This window comes from Athene cunicularia (genome assembly GCF_003259725.1).
Source record: "Athene cunicularia isolate RWA chromosome 19 unlocalized genomic scaffold, athCun1 chr19_part1, whole genome shotgun sequence".
Lineage (NCBI taxonomy): Eukaryota > Metazoa > Chordata > Aves > Strigiformes > Strigidae > Athene > Athene cunicularia.
Window position 1 is genome coordinate 1,908,859 of NW_020799124.1, and position 26,629 is coordinate 1,935,487.

General features: G+C 44.7%; 1 protein-coding gene across 1 annotated transcript in view; it reads left to right on the plus strand.

Moving 5' to 3' along the window:
- Window positions 1–26,629, plus strand: part of ACACA (acetyl-CoA carboxylase alpha) — a 129,389-nt gene that overhangs the window by 18,657 nt on the left and 84,103 nt on the right. The window contains 23 exon segments of the mRNA XM_026861688.1: window positions 52–133; window positions 1,312–1,410; window positions 1,975–2,081; window positions 2,824–2,934; window positions 3,434–3,643; window positions 4,130–4,300; window positions 6,564–6,725; window positions 7,020–7,183; window positions 7,958–8,108; window positions 8,633–8,736; window positions 9,621–9,702; window positions 10,867–11,012; window positions 12,008–12,158; window positions 13,421–13,555; window positions 14,458–14,604; window positions 15,117–15,305; window positions 15,875–15,975; window positions 16,534–16,622; window positions 18,005–18,129; window positions 22,337–22,450; window positions 23,966–24,079; window positions 24,732–24,821; window positions 25,285–25,403. Coding sequence (XP_026717489.1) covers window positions 52–133; window positions 1,312–1,410; window positions 1,975–2,081; window positions 2,824–2,934; window positions 3,434–3,643; window positions 4,130–4,300; window positions 6,564–6,725; window positions 7,020–7,183; window positions 7,958–8,108; window positions 8,633–8,736; window positions 9,621–9,702; window positions 10,867–11,012; window positions 12,008–12,158; window positions 13,421–13,555; window positions 14,458–14,604; window positions 15,117–15,305; window positions 15,875–15,975; window positions 16,534–16,622; window positions 18,005–18,129; window positions 22,337–22,450; window positions 23,966–24,079; window positions 24,732–24,821; window positions 25,285–25,403 — 2,963 coding nt within the window.

Sequence of the window (26,629 nt, forward strand, 5' to 3'; positions counted from 1 at the left end):
GCTGCTTGTTTTTCTGAAAGAAAGAGTGAATTATGTTATTTTCTTCTGTAGGCTGTGTGGGCTGGCTGGGGCCATGCATCTGAGAACCCTAAACTACCAGAACTTCTCCACAAAAATGGAATTGCTTTCATGGGTGAGGATATATCCTTCTGATCTAATGTCTAGTTCTTATTTTAAGAGACAGAAGATCTTGAGTCTAAAGGAGAGCCACGAGGTGTGGTTTACAAGTGCAGGATTGATGATATGTTCTTTACAGTAGTCAGAGCAACGGGCGCTGCTCTCTAGCAGTGTAACCGGTTCCCAGTCATCGAGGCTCATGAAACGAGATGAGGTTTAGACATGTGCTGGGAAATAGTTCTTTTGTGGGAGAAGCATCAAGTTCTCCAACAACATCTTTGAATATTGTGAGATACAAAATCAGAAAAGGTTCCCGTTAAAGCAGGTTGTTTCCAGAGGTGAATGTCCCTGTTGTCATTTTAAAAGGGTGTGTGTTTGTTTTACGTGGACAGCACGCGAAGTCTGTGATCCGGTTAGCAGTGAAGTTAACTGAGTGCTGGAGGTGTTTGGGGCAGTAAGCCTCGTTTCCTGAACCACGTGGATCTGAATATTGGATAAGGGTTTGGACACGTGCGGTGTTTAAAACTAAAGACGGATTTGTGATAAAAGTCACGGCCTGAGCATAGCCTGAGGGTAGCTGTATCGTGTTCTGACTTCCAGCAGGTCTTTCTGTCTGTAGTGTGTTGAGCCATAACCGCAGAAGTGCTTAGGACATTTGGAGAGGAGTGGATTTAAAAGCTGTATTTTAATTCCAGTTTAAATCTCTTACCAATCACACGCTACAGTCCCATGCAAACCACTTTTCACGTACAACCATGACACTGAATTATTATTGCAGTAGGGTGTGACGTGCACACCTAGTACCAGCTACTGGCACCTGCCATCCCTTTGAGAGCAGGCCCAGCTTGAGGAAAGAGATGGAGGGCTTGTGCCAAGACTTCTTTAACAGGACGGACACTTAACAAACTATTGTGATGTGCCTGTCGTGGCATTGCTGTAGTTTTCAGTGGCCTTTTCCTCCTCCTTGGTCAAAAGTACTCTAGTCTGTTTGCTTTTCGTTTTCTGGCCAATACAGCTAATGTTCTCTGTTTTGGTTCAGAAATGTTGATTCATACCAGTTGAGATGTGGCATACAGCAACCCTAAGAGCGTTTATTTATTCCTCTTACATGGAACCTAAATTAGACTTCTGGATGTTTCTCTGATGGCTGATATCTCTTGTGTCTCTCTCATGCATTGGTTTTGCTCTTTGCAGGTCCTCCGAGCCAAGCGATGTGGGCCTTAGGAGATAAAATCGCATCTTCAATAGTGGCTCAGACTGCTGGCATCCCAACTCTTCCTTGGAGTGGCAGTGGTAAGAAGGAAATTGCCCTGTGTTTATCAAGATCATTCTCATCTTTTTTTCTTCAACATATCTAATTTTTAAGGAGTGTCTGTGCACAAAAAGGTGTTCCAAGAGGTGTTCCATCTATTTAGGGTTTCAAATTTGTGTTAGGCTTAGACATAGTGACTGTGAAATATATGGATACGTTGAGTAAAATGTACATGTTGCAAAACGTTCTGTTAGTCCAACAGTGTGGCTGTAATACCTGGTATTCCTGCAGTCTCTACTTTTCGAGTGTGTAGTGGGTACTTTTGGAGCACACAGCCAATGCTCGGCTCCCATGGAGTAGTTTCAGAGAGTGAATAACTCAGAATTGCATAAGGTGAATGAAGGAGTATATAATTTGTTGGATGAAAAGATCTGCTGCTCAGAAAACAAATTTCTGTTTACATCCTGCGTTCTCTCGTTTGTAAATGCTTCCAGACTAGTTCCTTGTGGAACCGTGGCTGCGGATAGCTTCACCAGTGTCTGACGTGTGAGTTCTCACTGAGCCTCGCAGCAAAATGAGCTAACAAGATAATGCTTATATTTCAGGTCTTCGAGTGGACTGGCAGGAAAATGATCTTCAGAAGCGCATCTTGAATGTTCCTCAGGAACTATATGAAAAAGGCTACGTGAAGGACGCAGATGATGGGCTGCGGGTAGGTGCCTGGTGTTTTGGGGTTATTTGAGATCTTCCTGCATGCACAGCTGGAGAGAGCTAGAAGTTTAATTTCTTTTTAATGGGAATACAAACTAGAACTAGACAGAAATGAGCCTTGGAAATCGGAGAGTGATCTTTCACATATCGTCTTTGGGCCCAGCCTGCAGAATTAGGTGAGAACTGGGAGAAGGAGACAGAATATGGGACCAAAGTTGTATTTCATTAAGGGCTCTCTTCTGTTTTTTGTTGAAGGCAGGTTGAAGGTGGTTTTAATAAAGACCATGATCTCACACTTGATTTCATCTTTTGATAAGCTTCTCTTTGAGGAAGATTTCTAGAATAAGAAATATTCCTGGCACAATACAGGATTTGGGAGTTTTCTTTTGTGAAGAGAGGGGGTGGAGTATATGATTTTTTTCCGTGTTACCCAGATTAATGATTTTCTGTATTATACAAAAACGTTACTGTGAGTAAATTTAATGGCGTGAAGCACTGACGAGAGATTTTGTGTTCACTTTGAGAGGCTAGAGTTCTCTGCAGTCACAAAATCACTGCTGATTTTTCCAAGTATGGGCACTCTTTCAAACTGGAATATTTGGTTTCTATCCCATTCGTGTCTTGGTTGCTGAATAGTCAGACATGGAAGCTTGGACACAAATCAACAGGGAAATAATGATCTTTTCAACATGATTCTCTTGCCTTTTTGTACTTACCCATGTTTTTCTGCCTATCTTGATCAGGCTGCTGAAGAGGTTGGCTACCCTGTCATGATCAAGGCTTCTGAAGGAGGAGGAGGAAAAGGAATTAGGAAAGTTAACAATGCAGATGACTTCCCCAATCTATTTAGACAGGTAACTTTTCCTATTGATTTGTGCTGCTTTGTTCTAAAAGTTCAGGTTGGGTGATTCGGAGAGCACTATTGGAAGTGTTGCAGAACTGAAAAAGACTGCATTATGTATCAGAGCCTGTTTAGCTGCTTTGAATCATGAGTCTGTGCTTTCTTTGCTCTGTATGTTGGTAGGATGTCAGTATATCTGCATCTCCAACACAGCTGCCAAATGTCCAAACATTGTCGGAGATGCTGAATAAAACCAAGTAATGGAGGACATCTGCAGGGTGACTCAAAAATGTTGAGGGACAGAGGCTGCCTTTAGTTTATGGGTTATTTAGGAAAGCTGACAGCATTGAAAAACGATGCTGCAATGATCTATAAGCAAATACAGGGTATTTTCAGCCAAAGGGGAAGCATTATGGATGTTTCTTGCTTAAAAAAATTAACTTAGCTAATTGTGACTAAGACAGGTATTTACAAAAACTGATCTGTCAACGTCTGTGCTGCCTCTGCTCTAGGTTCAGACTGAAGTCCCCGGCTCACCGATCTTTGTGATGAGACTGGCCAAGCAGTCCCGCCACCTGGAGGTGCAGATCCTGGCAGACCAGTACGGCAACGCCATCTCTCTCTTCGGCCGGGACTGCTCCGTGCAGCGCAGGCACCAGAAGATTATCGAGGAAGCACCTGCTTCTATTGCGACTTCCGTGGTGTTTGAGCACATGGAACAGGTGAGGGTGGCTCTGCAAGTTCTCTTTTCTGTGTGAGACTCCAGAAACAGGCAGGACATTTTTTTTTTTCTTCTTTTTTTGACATTGCCAAGAGTTTTGCATTGTGTATGTGTCTTGTACTGCTTAGTGCGGGCGGCCACTCTACATTTCCAAAATCTGAGTCCATAATGTGCTGACAAAAAGCTGTAAAGCTCCCTTCAAAGATAGAAGGGAAGTGTGTATTGTCATATTAAAAGCAAATTGCAGGAGTTTGTATGAATTGTCTAATGCTGAGTATTATAAATATTTGCTTCTGCAAAGTGTAAATGAAATAACCTGGAAATTAAAGCTCTTGTGCCGTGTGCTGTTCTTTGAGCAGTTCTCAGGCCTGTGACAGAATGTTCCAGAATGCCAGCAAAAATGTCTGAAGTGGTTGGGGTGGATGAACAGGGCATAGAGAACTGAGCATGGGTCCTGGAAATCACAGACTCCTTTTCTGTATCCTAGTGTGCGGTGAAGCTTGCCAAGATGGTGGGATATGTGAGCGCGGGCACTGTGGAATACCTGTACAGCCAGGATGGCAGTTTCTACTTTCTGGAGCTGAACCCCCGCCTGCAAGTGGAGCACCCCTGCACGGAGATGGTCGCTGACGTTAATCTGCCGGCAGCGCAGCTCCAGGTGAGTCGGGCGCCCAGGCCCGCTGCTCACGGGGGCTGTCAGAAGTACTCGGGCTGTGGGGTGTTGAAGAGGCCCCAGCATGAAAAACCTGTTCTGCTGAGGCCTTGGTAAAATAGGGGGGCGGACTCTTGTCTGAGTCACTGCTGGGGTTTTGTGTTAAAACTGGATCACATGCTGATGGTATGCAGATGGCTAGATGTTAGCACTGATAGGGGAGAGAATATAAAGAAAGTAGTAGAGCTCTCTACTAAACGTGGCCTCTATCCTCACCTGCAGATAGGTGATACATGACTCCCCCACACTTCCTCCTCAGCAGAAATACCCAGTAACTCAAAGGCCCATTCTGGTACTTTCTCACTTTGGGACTTAGCTTCTGTAGCTGGAATAAAGCTTCATTCAGTATTCCAAAATATATACTCATCCCTTCTGTTATGACTCTTTCACTAAGTTACAGCTCTACCGTTTGGCTCGCTCAGATTTGGAAAGCGGAGAGGTTATATTCTAGTTGTTTCTCCTGGACTGCTCAGGTAGACCGTCTGGTAAAAGCAGTGTGAAGGGAAGCAATAGAGGAGTAAAACAGAGTGGTAGGAAAACTGATTTAAGGAAAGTTGTGTGTTAAAAAAAAAAAAAAAAAAATATGAGTAGTTCAGCTTAAAGCTCTGAAATTATTTTGTGAAACAAGTTGGCTTCTGAGGCTAGCAGTGCACTCCAGTGCTGTGCCAGTTTTGAGCAGTGTGCATCATCCACTCCTCCTCCAAGGGCCGACAGCCTCTTCCCAGAGTTTCTAATGACAAAAGGTTGGAAAAAAGAACAGATAATTGGATTTTTTTGTCTTTCAGCAAGTTCAGCAGGAACGTGACTTGGTCTTTTTAATTTTGATGAGCAGTTCCTGACTTCCAGAGCAATTGTTTCCACCTCTCTGAGCCCCTCACTCATGGCAGATGCTTCCTGCTGGCTGAGGTCCCTGCTCTGTAGCTTTTTGTCAAAACAGGATTTGTACCTAATAATTAGGTACTTGAATAGATGTGGCAAAGTGACCAAGAATTTGTCTTGATTTATTGTTTTTTCAAGGGGAAGTCATGACAGTGGGTGACAGTTATGGCTTACGTGAATGAGTAGGCTTTTTGTTGTTCTGATGCCCAAGGTAATGAGGGAATCTGTCACAGATCCTGTAGAGAGCGTTTGTTGCATATGTTGTGGCTCATCTGTCCCTTGTGCATCCCCCCCGAGCTCCCTGTGTGCTGCCACATGATCTCCCTCCTCAGCTCTCATCTTTTCCACCAGTGGATGAATGCTGCAGTCCTCTTTCCCTCTTACACCACATTAAGGGCTCTAAGTGCTTTTCTACTTCCATTTTCTCAGCTCTCCCATTCTTTACCCTCTTGCTCACTTTCTAGTTTCTTTCTTCTCCCTCCCGTCTGCATTCTGGAGTTCATTGGATGGATGGTAGAGGAAATAAACAGTTGAACTGTAGTGTCTTGTAGGCTGCTCATCTTCATTTTGTCGGGAGGCTGTTTGGCCTCAGCCCGAGCCTCCTCTCGGCAGGTGGTTCCAGCAGCCCTGTGGCTGTATTTGTCAGGCATTGAGAATTTCGTAACTGGCCAGATGCTTTCCTCATCATCTGGGCACTGTTCTTCATATTGCTGATGTTAGATACAATTTCATAGAATGGCACATTGGTGTTTAACCAGTTTGGTCTTTTGTGTCTGTTGGTGTCTGGCTAATACACAGCTGAAATAAATGGTTAAGCTAAAGCTCAGCCTTTTTGAACTGTAGCTGTAAAAAAAAAATATATATCCCGGCTAATGAACAGAACAAGTGGGACTTGACTTTATCAGCAGCCAGTTCTGCAGGTTGCTCTCTTTGCCGTTTATAGTTGCAAAATTCCACAGTTTCCTATAACCCATTAAAGGTCTTCTGTCTCTCTAGTGTATTTTTAACAGGCCTAATGCGTGCCCAGCCTCAGCTGACCTAGCACTGGCCAGCTTTCTCCGGAGCCTTTTAATCAGTCAATGGAAAATACTGGCTGAAGGGCTTAAGGTGGATATTAGACTGAGCTCAGCTGTCCTGAGAAATACGGATGTTCCAAGATGTGTGGATGGAGGAGGCTCACATCAGAAAACAGGCATGCATGTTTGCTGTACTAGGCCTGCAGCATCAGCTTCAGCAGGGAATTGGTGGAATTAATTCTTAAGGAAGAAGTATTCTCTGTGAGGACAGAAACTTACTTAGCTGTAGCTTCTTTTTTCTTTATTTTCCTTAGATTGCCATGGGGATTCCCCTCCACAGGATCAAGGATATCCGAGTGATGTATGGTGTTTCTCCATGGGGAGATGCCTCGATTGATTTTGAGAATTCGGCCCATGTCCCCTGTCCCCGTGGCCACGTCATCGCTGCACGTATCACCAGTGAGAATCCTGATGAGGTGTGTGTTTTAAATTCTGTAGTTACTGATCACACTGATAACCCTAAGCTTTACACCTAGGTTCAATCCCTGCTGCTGCTCCTGAAAATTTTGGCAGCAAATTTAAAATATTCTTCCCTTATTTCACTTTGCTGATGGCTCTGTAGACTCCGATTAGCTTGAACTTATCTGTGTGTCTTGTCATGTTTCATCACAAAGAGGTGCTCTAGCCTTCAGAACTCTTAATTACTTCCCTAATTCTGGATTATTTACTTTTTCTTTAGGATGTATAGCAATGTCTGTCTGTCTTTACAGGGATTTAAGCCCAGTTCTGGTACAGTTCAGGAGCTGAATTTCCGCAGCAATAAGAATGTCTGGGGCTATTTCAGTGTTGCTGCTGCAGGAGGGCTTCATGAATTTGCTGATTCTCAGTTTGGTCACTGCTTCTCTTGGGGAGAAAATCGTGAAGAAGCCATCTCGTAAGTAGTCAGAAAAGTGGTAGAACCTTGGAAATCGCTTAGTTTTGTCGTCTTTGATCCAAAGTGCCATGGATGAAACAAGACTCCTTACTTCTAGGAGTTTTAAGAGAAGTTTCCTTCTCTTTACCTTGTTTTCCACATCCTGGTCAGGCTTCTCATCCTGACTTGCTTTGCAATTCCACTGTGTTGCACCTACATTTCTACAGTTCTTGCTCACTTTTATTTTTTTCCTCTGTTTCATTCCTGCCTTGTATACCTGTTGATGGGGTATCCCTCTGTGGAAGGCTTCTAACAGGAAAAACATGGATAACTTGTTATGCTGATGCCTTAGAATAGTTTAGAAGCCATTGAGTGTCCTCATGCGGTGTGGAGCATTAAAGCATGGGGTCATAGGACAGGAGTGTGTGACCTATCCGTGCCGTTTTCATCCAGAGCCTTCCCTGTGTTCTGTTATGGTGGGATGGAGACCACAACTGTCTGATGAATACTTCTGACCTGTGGTAGGTGCCTAGATGGTGGTACCAGTGGGAGCTCCTGGTCTTGTGACTGGTGCTGGCTGAGCTACTCTTGTTCACACCAGCAGCAGACTAAAGAAAATCAATATTCTTTCATTCCCACGCACACCATATAGGATCTTGCTTCAGTGCACGTGTGCTTCTGCTGTTACCTTCAGACTATTTTTTTCCCAGCAGCTCGTGGGGAACTCTCTAGAGGTACCAGCCTCCACACTGCTGTTAGTATGGCTTAGGTAATAGGTATTCTTCTCTCTTCCAGAAACATGGTGGTGGCTTTGAAGGAGCTGTCCATCCGAGGGGATTTCCGAACCACTGTTGAGTACTTGATTAAACTGTTGGAAACAGAAAGCTTCCAGCAGAACCGCATTGACACTGGCTGGTTGGATCGGCTCATTGCTGAGAAAGTTCAGGTGCAGCTGCTTTGCTTTACAGGACTCCAGATCGGAGTGGGGAGGGGAAGGGCTGGGGGGCAGGCTTGGTGCCTGCTGGTTGCAAGAGGACAAGGATTTACGAGGGGTTAGTTTTCACTTACTACTTTATGAATTTTCGCTGGCCTTAATTCTTATTTATGTCAAAATCCCAAGTCATCCTTGTCAAGGAAAGGTGGTCTGAAAGTTGTCCAGAAGAGCATTTTAGTGTAGGTGTGAATTTAGGCTAGGATTTTGGTGTGCAGTTTGGGACAAGATGATGGTGGAAATGTAGGTGGAGCCTCAAGATTTGATCCAGGAAGGAAAAAAATGTGGTTTTATCTAAAGGAGTTACAAAGGTAGTTGTTTCTATATAGCATTTGCATGGATGCTACACCAACTTAATTTTAAAGAGAGACTGGCCATGAACCAGAAATAGATCTGAGCCTGTTGATTGTTCAGGCGGGTGTCCAGGATGGACTGAAGCTGAAGGAGATGTAACTGTGTTATGTACCCTTTACTTCCAGGCAGAAAGGCCTGATACCATGCTGGGAGTGGTGTGTGGAGCTCTGCACGTGGCTGATGTGAGCTTCCGAAACAGTGTCTCAAACTTCCTGCACTCTCTGGAAAGGTAAAATTACAAGCTGCTCTGGTAGGTGGCTGATCAGATAGTAATTAGTTTTGATTTACAAGTTTTGTTCAAGTCCAGTCCAGTCCAGAAAAACACAGAGCTTGTTATCTGCTCACTGTTCTCTGGCCCCAGGAAGCTGTTTATCTACAGGCCTAAGAAAACTGGCAGATACCTGTGCACATCTCCCCAGAATCCCCCCTGCTGGTTGTGTAGGTTGGTTTGGTTTCTGGCAGTGCTGCAGGAGCTCCAAGAAATGGTTCAGAAATGTGGAGTTCTTTCTCTGTGTTGTGCTAGGGCAACGTTAGGGAGTCTTGAATCACCAGATATTGTCTTCCTCCTGTTTTGAGGATTGATTTCATTTTCCAGATTTGACATGATTTTCCAAACTGAATGTTTCCCACTAGTACTTAGAAAACCCTCTCTGCGCCTGCTGGCTTTAAAGCAGAGTGGACGCTGTAGGGAAACTAGTCATAACGCTCTGTCAGGCTAAACCTGGTGTGATCCAGGCAGGTCTGCTCTTAGCAGAGTTCTTTGCCTCAGGGTCTTGTTGGTGAGTCCATACGTAAACAGAGCTGCACGGGGAAAAGCTGCTTTATCCCTCTGTTAAGTCATGCTACACGTTCTGTAATTCAGGCTGTGACGTTCCTTTTGCAAACTCTTCTCCAAGGCAAAAAGTGGGTGAATGGCGAGTAAAGCTGGGCTCTGGGGCTGGTTTTGTCAAACTGACACGTGTCTCTCCTAAGAAGAGGCGCTTTAAAAGCCCACTCCCGTCTCTCTGCTAGTGTTCTCCAATTTCTTGCGTGCGTCTTTGGACCTGCTTGGGCCCCTCATAACCGTTTGGTAGCTTCTGGAAGACCAGTTTTGTTTTGTATTTCTCTTTCAAGGGGCCAGGTCCTGCCTGCTCATACTCTGCTAAACACTGTGGATGTGGAGCTCATCTATGAAGGACGGAAGTACGTGCTGAAGGTACGATGCGCAGCGTGGAAACCCACCTGCTTGCCACTTCTAGTTGGAAATGTTTGTTTGTGTGCTGCCCTGGCTTAATCTTTTTAATACATGTAATTATTGGAGTTAAATCTGTGCAGGGTTTATTTTCTTTGCTTTAGCGGGGTTAAGAAATCGGTACAGTCTCCCTTAGAATAATACCCCATCACATCTCCCCATTGTAATATCTGTGTATCTCTAAATATTTGAACATTTTGGGGTCAAGAACTGCTCTGCATAGGGTGAGGAATACTTTGTTACAGGCAAAGACTACTGATGGTTTCCCAAAACTTTCAACTGATGTTTTTGAATGTGTAGATCCACTCTGTTGGGTGTTTGAGCCCAATTTTATCAGCATGACAGAATTTGTAGCAGTTTTTCCCTTTAGTATTGCTTTTTCTTTGCTGTGTGCACAAAACAGTGTTAGAAATACTGTTTAAAGGTTGCAAAACCAAGCATGCAAAAGTTAGGAAATATTAGACTTAAGACTGCCTGTGCAATCTTAAATAGCTTCTCCGGGCAAATTGATTTTGGTGAAGTTTTTAATGACGCGACCATACATGGGTTTTTGCAGCTCTAAGTACTGTGCACCCCTGCACCTCTCTGATTTTATCTTGGCAACCTTTAATCCTTTAATGAGAGATATAGAGGCACTGAAGAGCAGCTAAAGTATGCTTTAAGTGATCTACCCAGCTTCAGATAGGAGCTCTGTGGCAGAGACTGCAATAGGATCTCTTTTTCCAGGGAGAGATTTAGCTGCTTTCTCTGGGAGACAATTTTTTTTTTTTTTTTTCAAATTTATCTCCTTCATTATGCAATTTTAGTACACGACCGTGACTTGTACGTAGATCGGAGTGAAGAAATGGTGTATGATTGCATAATCAAACCTATGCAATTAATGCATAAGTGTGAGAGGATTAAATCAAGATTCATGGACAGCATTAGTCCTGACATCTCTTGACTGCTAAATACTTGGTTTTGTGATCCCAATTTTTTTTTTTACATTGTTTTTTTTTTTTTCATCTAACATGAGAACACATGATTCTCTTCCCCTTCTTTAATTCCCACTGTTGCAGTGCTTGGAAAACTGTGTATGTTGTGCTCTCCAGGCTGGGTTTATTTCTTGTGATACTTGTGGATCTGCAGGTGACCCGGCAGTCCCCCAACTCCTATGTGGTCATCATGAACAGCTCGTGTGTGGAAGTTGATGTGCACCGGCTGAGCGACGGGGGGCTGCTCCTGTCTTATGATGGAAGCAGCTATACTACCTACATGAAAGAAGAAGTGGACAGGTAGCAACCTGTAAAGATTAATGTTCAACATTTACATGCAATCCAAAATTAGGTGAACTTGTATCTTTATGTTTCCCAAAGATCAGTTTGGAATGAAATTCTCTTCTACGAAGAGGTTACTCTATGTATTGTGGATGAGTTTAAAGGGAGAAGTTGCTTTCACCTGAGGAGCAGATCTTGGCTACTGTTGGAGGAGAGATCTGAATGTGTACCCACGTGGAGTCCATGTGCTCCTGCCAGCTCTTTAGAAGTGCCCTTTTGGATTATAAAAAAAAAAAAACAAACCAAAAAAACCCAGCACAACAGAAAACAGAACATGAAAAACTTTTAAATCCTTGAAAATCCTCAGCTGCCTTAAATTCCCTGCAGGGATTGTAGCCCTAAAACCTATAAATCTCCAGCTTCTGGAATGTGAACCACTGCCCCCTCTGCTGGTTTCTTTTCTGTTACAAATGTAAGGAATGTGGTCAGGAGTACAAAGAGTTTGGGTAACTTTCTGGGTTGGAAAATGCTATAAAATTTCAACATCTCAGTCTGCTACATGGGTGCATCCTGCTCTTTTCAGCTTTTCTCTGTATACAAGAGGGTTTTGCATGAGGCAGGCGGTTTGGTGAATGTGTTGTGTGTTATGTATGGCACGTCTAAGCTTCACTAATAGCAATTTTTATTTATATGAAATCTTGACCTTTGTTGGTGCTGGTTCTGACAGTGAGTGATACCTGTTGGTGGAGAGGAAGCACAGAAGTAACATACATACGACTTTGCTAAGGGCTGATCTATGTGGTTTCTGATCCCTGGCTTCCATAGTCCTGATTTGGGAGGATTAATCTGAACTTTCATATGCAGGGCCGTACCGTTCAGCTCAGAAGAGGTGGTCGAGGTTTTTTCCTCTGGGTTTGTTTTGAAGTAGAATGTGGAAAGAGCGAATGGATTTTCCCCTTGCCATGCTTTCCACAAGAAATTCTGTTGCAGTGATTCATCCTGGTCTTTCCTAGGTATCGCATCACTATCGGTAACAAGACCTGTGTGTTTGAAAAGGAGAATGATCCCTCCATTCTGCGCTCACCTTCGGCTGGGAAGCTCATCCAGTATGTGGTGGAGGATGGGGGACACGTGTTTGCAGGCCAGTGCTTTGCAGAAATAGAGGTAAAAGAGTTTCAGAGAACTGACTTGGCTGCAGGTGCTGAATCTGAAAAAAAAAAAGTTGAATGCTTTGGAACTGGGAATTAAGTGTTTCTTTTCCAAATTTTGTCTGTGTTTTAATCTGGACTAATGCAGGAGTCAGCAGTGAGAGTGATGGGGTGGGGAAGAAATGACTTAACAGCTGAAGTTTGAGTGTTGCTGACTGTATACCAAGTGATAAGCACAGTTCCTCAGCAGTGAGATGGTTGGTTATCACCCTGCTGTGTACTGTGTTTTCCAGCTGTGGTGAAGAAGGCTTCCTGCTTGTAGATCACTACCTAGTGCTAACAACAGACTCAGAAGCAGAGTTATGTGCTAGGATTAAGTAACAAATTAAGACTTCTCTGATTACCTGATCATTTATCAGGTTGATCAGATGAGTTAATAAGTGTCACTCCTCCCTTCTCCTTTGGAAGTTACTTAACTCTTAGAGAGGAGGAGGATGAACAATTTCTGCATCACTGTGAGGAAAGCACGAGAGGTTGTGTAGGAGTGCACAGCTCAAAACAGATTGGAGGGAGGGGAGGGTGTGTGTTAACAGAGGGACAATTAAACCACGTGGGGACAACGTGTAGGAGAAAGGTATCAAGCCAGTGATCCAGATGTTTTGTGTAAGTGCTTTTACACTGCAACAGAACCATGGCTCAGAAGGAACCACCTACTCAGTTCCTGTGTTCCCAGTTGTGTGTGGTGTAGCAATGGCAAAACCATAGACTGTCTCCCCCCATACCCAGCCCTTGTGCTCCAAAGGCAGGAGCTTCCATGGCTGATCTAAGGAAGCGTCTTTGTTTGGGAAGAGCAGTCTGTGGCCTCTAGAAAGTAATCCTAGTTCCCTCTGCGAAATGTGTTTCTGGAACTTTTGGGAGTGGTGCTCTCACTTCCAGCCTTTAGAGTAGAGCAGCTGCGGGAGTAAATTGTATCTGCTTTGTTTGTTGTCTTGAACGTGGGACCTTCTTGAGTGCCTGTTGGCCCAAGCAGTGTGGAACGGGTGCTGTTCCTGAGGATGGCTTCTGGCTGCGCTAACTTGTGGCCAGTTATTTAGTTCTACCATTCACTTCCGTGTCCGGGGTTTGTTTCCAATGTGTGTGCTTTTGAGAAAGCCTGAACGCAGGAGGTGCTCGTGCAGGTTAGTTTGTCTGCGGTAGGCCATTGGCTGCTGGCTCACAGAACTAGAACCATTTGGGGAACGTGGAAGCTGAGTGTGTAACCTGTTTTCCTTGCTACAGGTGATGAAAATGGTGATGACACTAACAGCAGGAGAATCGGGCTGCATCCATTATGTCAAACGCCCAGGGGCAGTGTTGGATCCAGGCTGTGTGATTGCCAAGCTCCAGCTGGATGATCCCAGCAGGGTTCAGCAGGTGAGAAGTTGCAGGAAGCGCAGATGTTTGTTGTGTTTTTAATCGGGGAGTGATGTTGAGAGCGGTACAAGGTGGTCCAGTGTACTGAACCGATTTCAGATTTGTGCACTGTACTGGAATTGTCACTTTACCATTTATTTGTCTCAGATGAGGACTAGGACGCCGATTATTGTCTCTTTCTCTGACTTGGGCTAAGCTTAGGTGCCATTCCTGCTCTATTCCTACCTTGGTACTATTTTGGGTACGTGGCTGTGTAGGATATTGGAGGTTGGCCAGGTTTTTTTTGTCTGGTTTGTTCCTGTGCAAGTTTAACTTCTTTTTGTCATGTATTCTTCTTTAAGTGACCCTCTTTGGGAGGATGGGAGTTGATATCCCACCTCCAAGAGTGTCAGGCCCTGTGAAAGCAATTGCAGCAAATCTGGAAATTAAAAAAAAAAAGGGCCTAGAATGTGAATCTTTTAAGGTGAAAGGGAAAGAGATACATTAATTTGGGGATGGCAGGCTGGAATGTAGCTGGTGGTGGTGGAAGAGAATCTATTGTTCCTTTAGCAATAGCTAGTTGAAAATTTGGGAGGTTGTCACATAGGGAAATGATTGTCAGCACCACACTGTTGGCTTTTCCTGTGCTTTTCTTTGAGATTTTTGGTCATCCGGGATCTAAACAATGAGATCAACTGTAACATATTTGGGAGAGAGGCTGGAAGCTTATTTTGTGGGTGTAGATGACATGGAACTGTTGCAGATCGAGCTTATAACTTTTCTCTCTCAACCAAGTGCATTTTCCACTCTGGGACTTCTTCCAAGTTAAATCTGAGCCTGCAGTCGAGGGTAGCTGGATGTTACCACCATGGCTGATGCCGTGCAGGAGGTCAGTGACACTGTGCTCTTCGTTGTGTTCCCAGGCTGAGCTGCACACGGGGACCTTGCCGCAGATCCAGAGCACAGCGCTTCGAGGCGAGAAGCTCCATCGCATCTTCCATTATGTCCTAGATAACCTGGTCAATGTGATGAATGGATTCTGCCTGCCAGAGCCCTACTTCAGCAACAAGGTACTCGTTAGTACTTGTTTCAGAGCGAGAGCACAAGTATCCTTTCAGTTCAAGGTAAGGCTGCCCGATTCACGTGTCACAGCCAGAGGACCAAGGGCCAGGGCAGTACTACCCTGTTAGTGCCAGCTCGATTTGGCTTTCTTAGGTGACTTTATCGTTGGTCTTGCCAGAGAGGCAGGTGGCAGAGTCCCATCTGTGGTACCCAAAACAAAGACAGACAAGGAGTTGAGCTCAGTCTTTACTGCTTGTGCCCACAGCCTCGTACGTGGGAGCTGTGTGCGTAGCCAGCTGTGGTAGACGTCCTGGAGGGAGGAGGAAAGAGGGTGGATGAATCTGAGTCAGCTGTTGGTGTAACAGCAGCTTTGTCATCTACCCCAGTTCTCTCTTTTAGTCCCTCGACTAGCTGTGTGATAAGAGTGTTGAAGACGACCTCCATGAAAAGCCTTTCCCGTTCTCCCTTCTTACTGCTTACTCTTTGCTTCATGCTTGTCTTTACACTGGCTTGTCTCTAGGTGAAAGGCTGGGTTGAGCGACTGATGAAGACTCTGAGAGATCCATCTTTGCCTCTGCTGGAGCTTCAGGACATCATGACCAGTGTTTCTGGACGGATCCCACCCAATGTAGAGAAGTCCATCAAGAAGGAGATGGCCCAGTATGCCAGCAACATCACGTCAGTCCTCTGCCAGTTTCCCAGCCAACAGGTGATCAGCCACACTTAGATATAGGAACAAAAACTGGTTTGTGTTGGGGCAGAGAGAAAGTTCCTTTAAATTATCTGGAGGCTGGTTGGACCTAAAAGGTGCATTTGAACATGTAGTCTTCGTGATGAAAGACACTTACCTGTATCACTGGAGCTTAAAGGCTGACCTCCTTTACTGGGGCTGAAGGGTATGTGTTCCCTGCTCAGTATAGCTTTAAACAGGCAGTTTGGAAGCAGTTTAATCATATTTATTTTCTTTTTGCCTGGTACATATGCTGCATTGCAATCTGTAGTGTCAACGTAACCTTAAAAAAGAGCGATTGCAACGAAGGGAGACCTGATCAGGTAATGAGATGCTGGAAGATGATTTCTCCAGTATATGATATTGTGCATTGATTTTTACATCACTGTCAGGTCATTAACTTCCTCAGCAGTTTAAAGCTTTGGCCTTTGCTGGAGTCTGCTGGAGCTCTGCTCTGGTCTGTCTGGAAGTTCTCAGCTTCTCTGCTGGTTGTTCAGCCAGATCCTCCCATCCAGAACTGGGACTGCTACGTGATTTCTCTCTTTCAGATTGCCAATATCTTGGACAGCCACGCAGCCACCCTGAACCGCAAATCAGAGCGTGAGGTCTTCTTCATGAACACCCAGAGCATTGTGCAGCTTGTACAGAGGTGAGCCATTTTCAGAGGTGCCCCCTGACTTTTTGGTTTTTTCCTGCTGCTTGAAAGACCTGAGTGTGCTTGTCTTTACTCAAATGGTTTTATTACACGCAGAGTGTAAATCACCAGGCATAAGCCTGCATTCTTCCCTCAGGGAGGTTAAGAGTGAGGGGGCCATGTGCCTGTGGCTCCTGGCTGCCTGGGGGAAGCACACATACAGATCCTTCCTCTTTTTCCCATTGCCATATGAAAGAAAGATTTAACTTCTGACACTGATCACGTCTTGGCCATTTCACCAAGCTGCTGTTAAACCTTTCAATGTCTAGAGTTTTGGGTATTTTTAGAAGAAAAAGGGACATTGTAATGCAAAACATGAGCCGTGCTACCCCACAACAGTAATGGCAGGGGTTATGTATTCCAATAACAACTGCGGTTTTCAGAACCACTTCTTTCCCTAAGCAGACAGGCTTATTCTGCCACTCGTGTTGAGTGTTCCTCACTCACAGGTCTTCAGGAGCAGGGCTGTGTGAGGCTCACTCAGTGCTAGGCTTGACTGACTTGCTTCTGCAGGTACCGGAGTGGTATTCGGGGTCACATGAAAGCAGTGGTGATGGATCTGCTCCGTCAGTATCTGAAGGTGGAGACTCAGTTTCAGCATGGTGAGTGTCAACGCACATCAAGGAGTTGGTTTCTGAAAGAACCACATTTGATGCCAGAAGATCCCCTTCAAGATTGCTCTAACTTCATGGTGAGACTGAGCTACATGGGTTTTCTTTCAAAGGTCTGCCAGTCACATCGTGTTTTTTGTAGAGGAGCTTATGTCCAGTTTGAGTTTTTGTGGTAAGAGTGCTTGTAATGCTTATGACAAGCAAACGACAAACTCCACCCCAAAGCTGTCTGTTCGGCTGGTTTTTCACTGTCGGTATATCCATCATCTTTTACATCCCGTGTCATTTTACCACAGTTTACATGTTGTAATGTGACTGGTCTCTTTTTGGTGTAGGAATGCTCCTTTTCCCTGTAAACCTTCAAAGAATAGCTCCTGTGTGAGTTCGTGATCCTCTAAGTGAGGACTTTTCTATGACCTGGAGTAAAAAGATTTCTTCGTGTTGCCCTTTCTAGTCTGATACTGGGCTGCTGAGGCTCAGCCAGTCTGTGGTCTCTGCTTGGTTTAGATCAGAGATGAAAGCAGTTCTCCTTTGGGTTCCCTCACTGCCCCTTTCAGCAGCAGCCCACCACAGCAGAGTTCCCCCACTCAGGTATTCCATGTGTAGAAGCTTCATATTAGAAGCTTGATTTTTATTTCCCAATTTCTGAGCATCTGCAGAAAAACAGAATCAGAAAAACTGTAAATTCACCAAACTGTTTAGTTCTATCTTGCCTGTTATGAAATTCTGTAGTAAGAAAATCAAGTGTAGTTTAAAAAAAAAAAAAAAAAAAAAAAAAAAGTCACTGAATTATTTGCACCAGCTGTAAAACACCAGGAAGCTGTTTGCTGTTCTTAGAACAAACCTCAACGCTGAAACTCAGAATTGAAATAAATGCATTGCACTGCTGTATCCAGGCACAAGATGGCAATGGAGCACTAGCTAATTTTGAGGCTCTAACTCTTACAGGTAGTTCAGATTCTGTTCTACTTTTCTTCTGTCCTGCTCCAGTACCTGCAGCAGCCTAATGGCACTGCAGATTCATTCCCACTGCGATTTGCTGGTAGTAGAGGATGGTGGAAGTCTTTTGCTATTACTTTATTTTGGTTGTCATTTGAATGGAAGACTGAGCTCACCGTTCCTCTCTTCATATTGCTCACAAAGGAGGGATTTGGTGTTGGAGCTGTTTTAAGAGTGGGATGTTTAAATTATTAAAGTTTGCAGTTGAGGGTGTGGTGGTGGGAGGAACGTTTCCTTCCCAGAACTGGTTGTGTGGACCGTGCAAAGCAGATTCTCAAAACATGTACGTAGAAAAATAAAGACACATCTAGTAACTTTTATCCTATGCCACAGAGGTGCGGAGACTGGAAAAAAATGTGCATTTCTGATTGCAGGTCACTATGACAAGTGCGTCTTTACCCTTCGGGAAGAGAATAAAAGTGATATGAATGCTGTGTTGAACTACATCTTCTCACATGCTCAGGTCACCAAGAAGAACCTGCTTGTTACGATGCTCATTGTAAGTTGTCTATTGGTGCTCTAGAAGTTTCCTTCTTCTTGTAGTTGTATGTTTGATGCTTTGAAAGGTACTAAATTAGCAGCTCTCATCTTTAAAGCTGCAAGTCTTAGCTACAGCAGCAGTGGCAGCAGGGTGGTGTTTCTTCATGTGTTCTTAGGACATGTAAGCCACGCGTGAGAGGAGACCAGAACGTACCGCTCAGCTCGGTGTCTGTGCACCTTCGGGTTCATGCCTGGCCTGCATTGATTGCCTGTCAGACTGCAATGAAGGCTAATTATGTGGGGAGAGAAGAATGGAGGCTTAACTCTTACCTTGGGCGGATGCTGGAGGCTAACTTTCAGACACTGGGCTGCAACTTTGTGTTTGGTTTAGTTTGCTGCTTCATCTTCAGAGGTCTCAAGGCGATCCTGTCTTTATATAGCTCATGGTACTCAGACTGGAGTTGCTTGGGAAGCAAAGCAATATGCTACCAGCATAAAAAACAGATTTTTTTTTTTTTTTGGTGGTAATAATACTGTAATAACATTTTTCTGGTCTTTCATTACTAATGAGGGTGACTTCCTGGTAGTGAATGGCGTTAACCAGCCCGTATGGAGGTCCTTAATGAGCCATGGTTTGGTCTTGTAGGTTTGGCAGTGGCTGTCTTCGTTTTTTCCTGGTTTTAGTCTCAGGAAATCTTATCTTGGGTCTGCAGCGGTGCTTTCAGACCAGCTGTGCTCGGGGCTGCGTGATGGGATCTGTCTAGGACCCAGTACCTCAGCACAAATCTGGTCACTCCAGTGCAGGCCTCTGACCCTTGGGATGGTGTGTGGCTCTCCAGGGCCTTGCAGAGGGATGGGGGAACTCCTGGGGTCAGGATCCATCTTGGACAGACATAGATTTCATCCTACCAAGACAAATAAATCCCCATGCGAGGACCTTCTCCTGTTCTTCTGCTTTGTTACTCCATAAAAAAAAATCTCAGTTCTCATTAACTTCACTCCCACTCTAATGGGTAAAACTCCCAGTAAATTACATTCCCAAGAAAAATAATTAAAACCCAACAGTTGAGTCCTGTCTCTTTTTTTCATAAAATGCCTCAAAAAATCCTTGTCCCACATAATGCTTTGAGGCAGAATGAATGTCCACCTTCCTCAAGGCAGGATGAATGCTACCACATGGTTTTCAGACTAGAGTTAGGTACTCTGCATTTTAAAAGGCTAATTACAATACTATATGTCTCTCTCCTCCCTCCCCCCCCCCTTTTTTTTTTCCCCTTTCCCTTTTTGGTGTGTGGTGTGATTGTAAGTAACGCTTGCCTTAAGAATCTCATTATTTGAACACGGAGCCATATTTCCTCTGAGAATTCTGGAGTAGCTTTGAGCCGGGGCTGTTCATTTCTCAAGTAATCATGCTGGCGTGATGGAGAGAGAAAATGGCAGCTGTTCGCAGCTCAGGCCTTCAATTTTCTTCAGAGTCCAGTCACTCAAGTGTGTAATTACACGGGGGTGCCGGGGAGGCGTTAGGCCTTGTCAAAGAGCTGGTTTGAGGCTTTGCTCGCTGCCTTTGCCAATCAGTGCAGGCAAAAGCCAGTGCAGCGCCGGCTACCTGCTTTATTTTGTTGTTGTCATCCTGATTATTTCTTGCTAAAACGGGACTGAAACTTTTTGTCTAGTTTCTCCCCAAGCTGTGTCTCGGAGGCAGAGCTTTGCTGTGTCTCCTCGTGGCCCGGCGCCGTGTCCATCTGGGGGAGTGAGGGCTGCGCTGGGGCGTAGGGAGCGCCTAGGAACGCCAGAGAGTTTTCCCTTTTCCTTCCTGTGCAGTCGTTCTTCCCACCGCTGTCATCTCCACCGAAGTGAAGGCCGACACTGCAGAACTTAGAGCGCAGGGGGGAGGCCGTGGTGGAAGAGCAGCCGGGAGCTGGGCGGTGACCCCAGCGCCACTCGTACGGGCCCGGCGCCTCAGCCCTCCCACGAACGCTGTGTCGTGGGGTCTGCTCGGCTCGAGGGGGTGCCGGGGGCTCGGGAGGGGTCACAGAGTCGCCTGGGACTCACCTGGGGATTACCATCTGCTGAGTTACAGGTCACGCTGTTAGCCAAGACCGTCACTCGCCGGTAACCAAAGACCGTCGTTCCTCTTTCTTCCGACTCTCATTACTCTTCGCGTCTGAGGCACCCCGTGGCACATTTGGTGTAATCATGGTGAAGGCTCTGGCATTTTATGGGTTGCCAAGCTATTTATGTGGGATGGTTTAAGTTTGTCCTCCAAGGGCAAACGTCATGTCAAAATACCTTGGTGCTTATGTTGCTGTTATTGATGTATCCTAGGAATCCATTATTAACAAGGGGCTCTGAGGATGGTTTTAGTAATAGTGTTATGCTGCCATCATTCACCTTTTTTTAGCTAGCAGGCGTTTAAGGCAGGATGGGATCTACTTCATCCTTCATATATTTGTTGAAATATAGTGTGATTTGAAGTTGTATGTTCACTTTATGTACTTAACTGGCTGTCGTATGCACATCCTAGCCTGAACTGGACAGAATCGCTTGTGGCAGATGTCCTGTGTCCTCTTGGATTTTTGTTACCTTGAGCAGTAACATTTACAACACCCAGGAATTTGTATTTTAAATGCAATGAAGACACTTCCTGAATTATTTACTGTGAATTCACACAGTGACCTGGAGTGGATAAATTTATAGAACTTTCTTTGGGAACACTCGCTGTAGCGTTTGCTGGCCTGAGACTGGTTAGCAGGGGATAACAATCTAAGAAGAGGTAGTAGCTTAGATATATATATTTTTTCTAAATAAGAGTGATTTGGCTGTGGTCCCTCCCCCTGAGAGATGTACACCATCGTTCCTAGGGATGGCATCATGCTTGAGTGGGGTTGGAGAGAAAGGGGTCAAGAGCAATGTGGGAGAAAAGCTATTTAGCTTTGGAATCACATGTAGTGTGAGCTGTTACTTTGTAGGCAGTCAGTGGGACTCATATTACTTGGTTTTTGTTTTTTACTTTATTTTCACTGTCAGGCTTATCAATCTAACCTGCTGTGCAGAGGTTTCCCTTTTCCCCTTTCTATTTCTTAGATCTTCAAAGGGCCTTTTCTGGACTGTATGTGTTTAAAATCTCTTAAAACCTGTTGCAAATCCCTGTTTCATCTCTCATTTTCCTCCTGTGATTCATTTACCAAGAGAAAAGCTGTTAAGTGCTGCATAGAAGAAACACATTAGAGGCTCCTAGAGGGTCTCCAGCTTTGGGAGTGGGAGGGAAGAGGCTCACAAGCCGGTGTGAGTGGTTGAAGACCATGGGATTGTTCATGGGAATTGAAACTATTTTTGGAAGAAAGTGTGAATGAGACCGCACCTCCTCTGTTCAGAAAACAAAACAGACTGAAGTCTTTACTGTTTGCCTTTTTTGAATGGCTGAATCCAAAAGAGTTTTGAAACAGCATTAGCACTGAAAATGATGCTGCTCAGTTTTATTGTTTTATCCAGCCAATTCAGACAGTAGAGTTAGTGAACTTCTTCAGAACCAGGATTCTCCTATTAGAAGAAATAATATGGAGTCAGTCCTGTACTGCGGCAGGAAACACATTATATCATTTATGGCTTTATAAGTTTTGCTTAGCTTTGTTAGAGGGATGACAGGATCTGTTTTTTCTGGTGTTACTGAAGCTGTACAAAGCATGTGGTTGGTTTGTGGATGTGGAGTTGTGGGTCTTCTTTGATTTTGAGGGTTTATTTAAGTTCTCCTGGCAATTAAACTCTCTGGTCACCTTTCATGGTGAAAATTTTCTCATCTTTGCATGCTACACAAGGCATTTCACTACAATTAAATGCTGTTTGAATTTTAGATTGCTGCTAGGGGAGACTTCTGATACAAAGCTGAAATTGGGTAATGGGAAAATGTTTTACTTGAGTCTTTTGACAAGTTGGTATTTCTCATGTGTTTGGATGCCAAAGCACATGTTATAAGTAAGAAAATGGCTGATGGTACCAGGCCCTTCTTTCCTCTGTAGCTTTATGGATCTGTGTAAAATTATTGACAGCCTAATACTTGTACCCTTGTCAGCACAGGATTAGAGAATAATTTAGACAGGGCCCTCCAGAGGTGGTGTGGTCCAGCACCTGAGAGCACACGTGTATGTATTTCAGGTTTAAACTCCTTGTAGGAGGATAGAAGATGGTTTTCCTCTGTTCTAAACATTTTCAGTTCTCTTTATTTTTAGGACCAGCTATGTGGCCGTGACCCCACCTTGACAGATGAGCTGATTAATATTCTGACAGAGCTGACCCAGCTCAGCAAGACGACCAACGCTAAAGTGGCCCTGCGGGCGCGGCAGGTGAGGGAGCATGTTTGGCAACGCGAGCTGATCCCGGTGGAGGTGGGCCCTGCCGCTGCCCATCAGATCCACGCGGACTGCTCCCACCTGGAGCTCGCTCTTTTGGGAAGTCTATATCTCTTGATGTTTATTTTGATTACTATGCAAATGTAAAGAGTAGATTACAGTGAGCAGCCCTTTAGCAGTGGAGCTAATTAACCAATGATTAACCGTTGTGACAGTCTAACAAAGACCGCGGTGGATTCCCAATCACCGTGAAATTTGAAGTTAAGATTACACTCCTTTGTCTCTGCTCCTCTGAAAAGTTTTGTCTGGCTCAGATAGGAGTTATTTGAGAGTAGGCTCTGGTTTGTGCGATGGAGGAAGTTGGAATCCATGGTCACTGTGGTTCCTTCTGACTGTCTCATCTGTCCAGGACACGCTCTCCAGGTTCATCAGCTACCTTAGGATTGCAAATCAGCATGTGCAGAGAACAGGGAGAGAAGTTTACACAAGAACCAGATGTTCTTTGCAACTGCCAAGGAATTATTGCAGAGAATGATGTTGGTCTTTCACAGGGTTTCTTCTAGCTTTTGAGTTGCTTTTTGTCGATTTCTTTATAACCTGAAAAATAACTGCAAATCTCTTGATACTGTCAATTCCAAGAGTCTAGTACCAGATAATAATTTGAATGCCAGATATCTGCCTTGATGTTACTGTGAGCTTCCTCTTCAGCAGTTAGTCTGTAGCCAGGAAGGAGCGAGAGGGCATAATTGTTTCACGATAACGCTAACCCCGTAGTCTGATCACTCCTCTTGCTCCACAGTCCCTATCTTCTTTCTGAAAGTCTTAAGCAGGAAAGCTGACACTTTGGGATCGCTCCTTTTATTTCAGAGCTTGACTGTTGAAAATGAGTGGGGCGTTTGAAGCTGCTCAGTGACCTTATGTTTCCTTCAGGATTGTGTTTGTGTCCTTGAACCATTCAGTTATTGAACCTCTCAGCAGCATGCTGGAATGGTGCTGCAGTCCTTGTGTATGTCTTTATGTTGCTCTTTCACTTCATTTTCCCCTGCAAGCTGCTTCCCCTTCCTATCTCTGTATCCTTCATGTTGGGCATTTAATACCTGGCACCAGTGTCTCTTGCTTCCTCTGCTCGAAGCTGTGAAAGGCGGTCTCCGTTGCTGGCCTCCCCACAGCTGCTGCCTGCCAGATCTGCTTTCCAATTAACAGCCGGTCAGGCAATCCCCAGGACTAGCAGCTCTGCAGTGCTAAATCACATGCACTGATGGAACTTGATTGAAGCTGTTCCTTTTCTCCGTGGGGAATTGCCAATAATACAAACCGAGCAGATACACAAATGAGGTTGGGGAGGGGAGAGAGTTTCCAGCATCACCCAGGTGCCACAGAATTCACAGGAGAAACCAGTCTCCTCTCCTGGGCTGGAGCAGAGTAGTGCTGCCTTGGAGGTAACAGCCTCCTGCCGATGGCCCAGCACAGCTCTGGTCCCTGACACTCCTTGTGTTTGCTGTTTACCAGGTTCTCATTGCTTCCCATCTGCCATCCTACGAGCTGCGTCACAACCAGGTGGAGTCCATCTTCCTGTCCGCTATTGACATGTACGGACACCAGTTCTGCATCGAGAACCTGCAGGTATCGACCAAACTTCTCGCCTTGTTTCCCTGCTTTCTTCTCACTTCTGCATTAAATCTCACCTCCAGTCCCAAGGTCACTGGGGCTTTAAACCGTACTGTCCTGGTTTGTAGCTTCCCCCTTATTTTTGTTTTCATCCCTCCCCTGATAGCGCAATGACCTCATTGCAGACTCCAGCTTCCCCAAGGGGAGCAGCGGAGAGGGAGGTGCTGATCTCCCCTCTCTGGTGACCAGCTGTAGGACATGAGGAAATGGGATGAGGCTGCGTCAGGGGAGGTTCAGATTGGACATTAGGAAGGGGTTCCTCACTGGGAGGGTGTTCGGTCACTGGAACAGGCTCCCCAGGGTCACGGCACCAAGCCTGGCAGAGCCCAAGGAGCCTCTGGACAGTGCTCTTAGCCATATGGTTTAGTTTTAGGTAGTCCTGCGAGGAGCAAGGAGTTAGACTCAATGATCCTCGTGAATCCCTTCCAATTTGAGATATTCTGTGATTCTGTGATTTAATGTAAAGGTCATAATCCTTGATGAACAACAGGAAAAGCATGAAAATCAGAACTAATCAGGCTTGATTTGGGGTTTTTGCTCTTTTGCCTGACCCTGTTTGCAAGACAGGCAGTTCTCTCAAAACTCCGCTTAATGTGATCTCTTCTAGAAACTCATTTTGTCTGAGACATCCATCTTTGATGTGCTACCCAACTTTTTCTACCACAGTAACCAGGTGGTAAGAATGGCAGCTTTGGAGGTAAGTTTATTACATTAAAAAAATAAATATTTTTAGTTCTTTCTGGGTTTTTTGTTTCGGGTTTTTTGTTTTGCAAGATAAAGAGAGCTGTAGGTTGTGTGGAATCTGGCATGCTTGGAGTCTGGCATTTCACAGCATTAATACTTGCAGTTGACTGAAATTTCAGATTCAAGTTGTCTTTGCTTGAGGAAGACTTAAGTGGTTGAAAGGATTGAAAGTGAAGCTGCTGTCAGAGAATGGGGTCAGCCTACCCTGTGTGCCTTGTGCTGATGGTTCTATCCTGCCAGGCTGACCTTCCTCAGAGAATAACTTTAAATGCTGCTTGAATTAGAGTTCTATCTAGATACTCATTTGGAGGTATCTGTTTGGTTTTTAATATTTTTGAAGTCTCTGGTGTATTATTTGTCATGTTTCTCTCTGCTTCCTGAGCACAGTTACACTGATGGGGTTTCTCTCTAACCAGGTGTACGTTCGAAGGGCCTATATCGCCTACGAGTTAAACAGCGTCCAGCATCGCCAGCTGAAGGATAACACTTGTGTGGTGGAGTTCCAGTTCATGCTGCCTACCTCCCATCCAAACAGGTCAGATCACGTGTTCAGGTGCCTTTGGGAGCAGAGGTTTACGAGGGGCTACATCCTATCTTGGCAAAGAAAACTTGCAATAGTACTGGTGGAGAAAGAGAGTCCCAGTGCTTCAGATAAGCACAAATTATTTAAGATAAAACCCTACATTACCCAGTTCCTCCTTCTAAGCTATTTACAACCTCAGGAGCTGTGGGTAGTAATTTCTGCAGTTTGGATTCATTTAAATACGGTGCAGTTTTCACATAATTTCTGACTTTTAAGTTCAGCTTGTGTAGTGACTTGCATCTAAAAATTCAGTTCTAGCTGAATCCCAAGCCTTCCAAAAGATACAATTCCAGACAGAATAATCAGTTGCTCGGAATTTTAATAAAGAACAGGCAAACAGTCTCTGTCCCCTCCTGCAGCGTTCCCCTGCCAGCCCTTTGTAACTGTTTGTGATCAGCTCTACTTTCAATCCTGGCTTTACTGGATAAGGTGAAAACTTTTCTAGCATGTGTTTTTTTGACTGAGAAGGCCGAGATGCATGTATGAATGTATTTTATATAGAAGTGCTAGAGTTGACATGACATACTTTGGTTTTCAGTCAGTGTTTTTCAGAATGTATTTCTCATGACTGCAACCAAAAGCATCAACTGTTTGCTGCCCGAGCTTCTAGAAGGGTCGCATCTCCTAGTGTATGCTAAGATAATTAAAAAAAAAACAAACCCAAAACCAAACAAACTTGGTTATCAGAACTTCTTCAGCATCTGTCAGGTTAGTCAGTTCCGGTGTTTTTTCATTTGCAACAGGAACTTGGGAGGGTATTTTAGACGATATTTCATTTTTGTCCCAGGCGGCGGGGAGCGTGCTGGAGCCCGGAGGCGCAGTGAGTCTCCGTGGCCGCCGGGTGCCACTGTTGGTCTGTGCTGGTTTGGCAGTATGGTACCAGTGCTATTTTTCTCCTTTGTTTCCAAACATCTTTTTCTTTTTTTTATTTTTGGTGGGGCTGGGCAACGGGGTCCAGTCTCGCTTCATTGAGAATCCATCAGTACATTTTATGAAATGGTTTTCAGAATCTGGTTTGCTAGAAATGAATGACTGTCCTCAACAAGCAGCACAAAACACTCAAGATACAAATGGGACATGCATTTGGTCTCATCTGTCTCCTACATTTCTAGAATATTTGTAAATAATTGCATACTATTTTTAGTACCCCTTTATAATACTCTTCCCCCCCCCCCCCC